The sequence below is a fragment of the Lytechinus variegatus genome, chromosome 4 (assembly GCF_018143015.1).
Source record: "Lytechinus variegatus isolate NC3 chromosome 4, Lvar_3.0, whole genome shotgun sequence".
Classification (NCBI taxonomy): Eukaryota; Metazoa; Echinodermata; class Echinoidea; order Temnopleuroida; family Toxopneustidae; genus Lytechinus; species Lytechinus variegatus.
In genome coordinates this window covers 48,830,153-48,834,313 of record NC_054743.1, presented here as the reverse complement: position 1 = coordinate 48,834,313, position 4,161 = coordinate 48,830,153, and the positions used below count along the sequence as shown (strand labels likewise).

The window sequence follows — 4,161 nt, the reverse complement described above, 5'->3', positions numbered from 1 at the left end:
TCAACCCAGACAAAATACACGAGAGGCGAGTAAATGCAGTTTCCGTGGAGTTTAATAAAAATAGTTTTCTGAAAAGCATCTTCCAAATGATGTTTACCGAAATGTAAAATGATGAGTCATCAAATAAAGCCAAAATAATATAATGAAACAATTAAAACATAATAATATAAACGTAAAGCCTCCTGAGATGTGTCATATGCGAAAAATTAAAGTTATTAAACCAATCTCCTCAATTGAAAATTAAAACAGTCTATCCACATTCATGACAAAGACACCAGTTTGTCATGTTGGCCAAATGTGGGAAACGTAAAAATCCATCTGCAAAGCTACGAAGCAAAGATTCCCGTTTGCAACACGAGCTTATGCAGGAAAACTTTTAAAACAGAAACTAGTGCTCAGAAGCCCCACCAACGGCCCCGAACTAGAATGTGAACGAGGCAACGTTAATGTTCGGTCCGAAATGGAATTCGCTGGTGGCCTCATCCAAATCGGGTAACGAACCAAGCCCGTTCACATTATAACCTGAGGAGTGGAATATACGAAATTGGTCTAAATAACTGAAAATTATTATCTCAGGAAGCCCATAATAAGTGAAGAATCATAATGTGTCGTGGCAAAAAATGGAATGCCGCCAAACGGGATGACTCATCGTCAGCCCGCCGCCACAACACCATGATGCAATAGTTCAAACCATGCTCTATTTACAAGGTCCACGCTAAGAAGCTGGGAAAGGAAGGGGGTGCATTAAACGAACAGGGACGCTAAATTATCCCATTATACCATCTAGCAGGATTATTGCTCATTCAGTTCACTTGCGAAGAGACTAATGCTCTATGAAAAGAGGGGCGGGGGGGGGGGGGGGGCTTATCAACTAAATAGTGAACTTGTAGTAACTTGAGATCTGATGATTCCACGTGTGAGTCCTGGGTAAGGTATTCAGGTTATAACATCCGCTCATAAAAAAGGTCCGATCGTTCGAGCCAGCGATTGCTCGACGGAGGTAAAACAGGTGTAAGTCTAGTGATTTCGCTCCGCGACAAAGAAATCAAGGGTCCTCCAGTTCGCGATGTATTGAGTTTTTTATGACTCGGGCACGCGCCGAGTTGTGAGGGCCCGCCCCCACGTAGAGCGGGACGCGCGTTTCCGTTTTACACCCTGGCGAAGGCATTTTTCGGAAAAGTAGCCAAAAAGCGACTAGTGAAGAGTCTACACACGTCGCTGGTTGCATGCAGCGTGCGACACAGGCGAGTCCACCACCGCATGCAATTTGCACAGTTACTGATCAGAGCACAGAGCTAGAGTCCTCGGCACTTCATATACAGAGAGAGCGGCAGTCAGTAGTGAAATCCGAACATGCTTTTGAAGTCGCGTTGTTTATGATAGTTTTTCTTTCTAAAAAAATATTAACTAAATGAATAGGACAAGATCAATATAAACAGATACTTATATTAATGGAAAGACAAATTGAAGTTTGATGGATTGATACACTTAGAAGCTCCCGAAAGATAGATAGAAGACTGATAAATAGATAGAGACAAGATAGATAGATAGATAGAAATAGAGAGAGAGAGGTGGATAGATAGATAGAACGAGAGAGAAAGAGGGAGAGATGGATGGATAGATAGATAAATAGAGAGGGGGAGAGACAGAGAGGTCGATATATAGAGGGAGAGGGGGAGAGAGAGAAGGATAGATAGATATATAGATAGAGAGAGAGAGAGAGAAAGACAGACAGGTGGATAGATAGATAGAGATAGATAGATGATGTTAGATAGATAAAGAGGGAGAGAGACAAAGAATATTAACAAATTAACAGATAGATAAGTTAAAAAAATAGATAAATAGATAGAGAGAATAAGAGAAAGACAGACAGATGGATAGATAGATAGATGGAGAGAGATATTAAATAGATGATTAAAGAATGAGAGAGACAGAGAAGATTATTAACAAATTAACAGATAGATAGATACTCTAGTTAAAAAATAGATAAATAGATAGAGAGAAATAGAGAAAGACAGACAGATGGATAGATAGATGGATAGAGAGATAGATAGATGTCAGATAGATCAAGAATGAGAGAGAAGAGCGACAAATTAACAGATAGATACTGTAGTTACATAGGTAGGTAGAGAGAGAGAAATAGAGAAAGACAGACGGATGGATAGATAGAGAGAGATAGAGAATTTCAATTTGAGATAGATAGATGTTAGATAAAGAATGAGAGAGACAGAGAAGATTATTAGATAGATAGATACTGCAGTTACATAGATAGATAGAGATAGAATTTGAGAGATAGATATATACACAGATAGAGAGAAAGACAGACATCAGCAAATCGGCAAGGCAAATGATCAAGGCAAACATTCGTATTGAACCTGGAAAGTAAAAGCTCAGCTGCATTTGCAAGTACGGTTCTGCGGATAACTTCGGCGCGCCCAGCTGATAATGTAAACAAACGTAGACGTAGACTCTTCACTAGTCGCTTTTTGGCTACTTTTCCGGAAAATGCCTTCGCCAGGGTGTAAAACGGAAACGCGCGAGCGGGACTGACCACGTCAGCGAAAGGTGAATTGTCCCCTTCCTCTCGTACGATTACGTGGAATGCTGACACAGCCTAGTCTGCTATGCAGACTCGTTTAATCAGCTAAGGTACACACACTGCAGATGTGGGTCTACATTTGTAGACTAGACACAGCCCACGTTGAGACTCCCAATAACTGCACATGGAAGAGAGAAAAGGAAAGAAACAGCGGCACCAAATGTACATTCTAAAGGGGGGGGTACATAATTACCATAAACATGATAAGAGTAGCAAAGCCCACAGTCTAATAACAGTGGGCGAGCAAGTCTGCCTGCGCCCATGGAGCTATTAGTGGGTAAGGTAACCATCGCCGTCACCATGGCAACAAGCGAGAGAGAGAGTAAAGTTAATATCTACTGCTTGTTAGAGGGTTGTCAATAACAAAATCATAAAAAATTAGGTCGATATTAAATTGTGCACGAACTGGTATTTAAGACAGAAAGGCGATAGACATACTAGCAAAATTGCTTAAATTAAGGGGGAGAAGTCGTCGAATATACAATCTGTGTGTGTTTGAAGCCCAGCGCCCCATATTTTGAATGCAAACATCGGGAACACCCGCCATGGCTGCAGAAGTTGCAGCCCCAATACGGAAAGAATGGGAAGAGAAGTGAGCAACGGGTAAACCGCAAAAAGTAATGGCACGTTTTAAAACTTGGCCAAATTTGTGCCTCGTTAGGGGTGACGAATCAAACTGACGATAAAAGGCAGAGTGCACACGCGCTCCGCAGAGCGAGGTAATCGCGATCATTTACAGCGCGAAGTGGGCATAAATACGAAACAACATTATGTGGAATTAAAATCGAGCATCCACGTATAGTTTGATCTGTTTTAGACTTCGCAATCATAATGTGCAATTTTGTTTGATTACCCATCCCTTGAATAATAATATCTTTTTCTGATAAAGGAACGGGTTCGTGTCTAGATTGAGACGTGAACTCCCCTACTCGAAGAAAGCCAAAGAAAGCGATTAGAAAGGCAGCCCGAAACAATGCCAAATCATACGTATTAACGCATACGTGAGTCAATGAATTTAGGATGGATTTGAGAATAGGCAGAGTAATGGGACACCGGGTATCGCGGCGAGCATTTTTCCGCCTGCACCCGTCTACCAGCCGCCGGATTACAAAAGCGTCAGTCACATCAGGCCAACCCAATGTTTGCATCGTAAAAGCCAGGCCTGAAATATAAGTACTTATTGTTGCCCCCGCATACCCATTCCAAGAGAGATAAGCAATAGATTGAGCAACCTGCTCAACGTCAGGACCTATACTTATATCATAATGATATTGCAGCCGAAACTGCCTAAACACAGACCAAGCGTTCCTATAAGTATGATGAGTGCTGTGCGCCCGCGAAGAAAACAACAGATGCTCTCTCTCTCTATACGAAGCTGCTCCAAAGATGGGCGGGAAGCTTGCTGCCAGCCAGATCTGCGTCTGGAGCTAACCTGCGAAACCTGTTCATCTGAAATCGAGAGAGGGCATCAGCCTTTTTCATTGCGAGAGTCTGGCACGTAACGTGCTTTGAACATATTATGTTCCAAACAAAGAACTACAAGCAAACGAACCAGTTTCATT

The 4,161-nt window shown here is 42.0% G+C and overlaps 1 protein-coding gene across 1 annotated transcript; it reads right to left on the bottom strand.

Moving 5' to 3' along the window:
• Positions 1-421: 421 nt before the first annotated feature.
• Positions 422-3,941, bottom strand: LOC121413047. The gene is made up of 3 exons (XM_041605807.1): positions 3,453-3,941; positions 3,038-3,304; positions 422-522 (listed from the first exon to the last, which is right to left on the bottom strand). The coding sequence occupies exons 1-3, from the start codon at positions 3,745-3,747 to the stop codon at positions 422-424; spliced, it is 663 nt and encodes a 220-aa protein (XP_041461741.1). The 5' UTR covers positions 3,748-3,941.
• Positions 3,942-4,161: the final 220 nt, after the last annotated feature.

What these genes read in the sequence shown, in the direction of transcription:
- LOC121413047 (XM_041605807.1), bottom strand. Translation starts at nt 3,747, where the DNA reads ATGCAAACATTGGGTTGGCCTGATGTGACTGACGCTTTTGTAATCCGG. An exon ending in TATTATTATTCAAGGGATGG is followed by an intron (nt 3,305 to 3,452) that starts GTAATCAAACAA and finishes CGCTCTGCGGAG; the next exon opens with CGCGTGTGCACTCTGCCTTT. An exon ending in TAATTTAAGCAATTTTGCTA is followed by an intron (nt 523 to 3,037) that starts GTATGTCTATCG and finishes TCCACTCCTCAG; the next exon opens with GTTATAATGTGAACGGGCTT.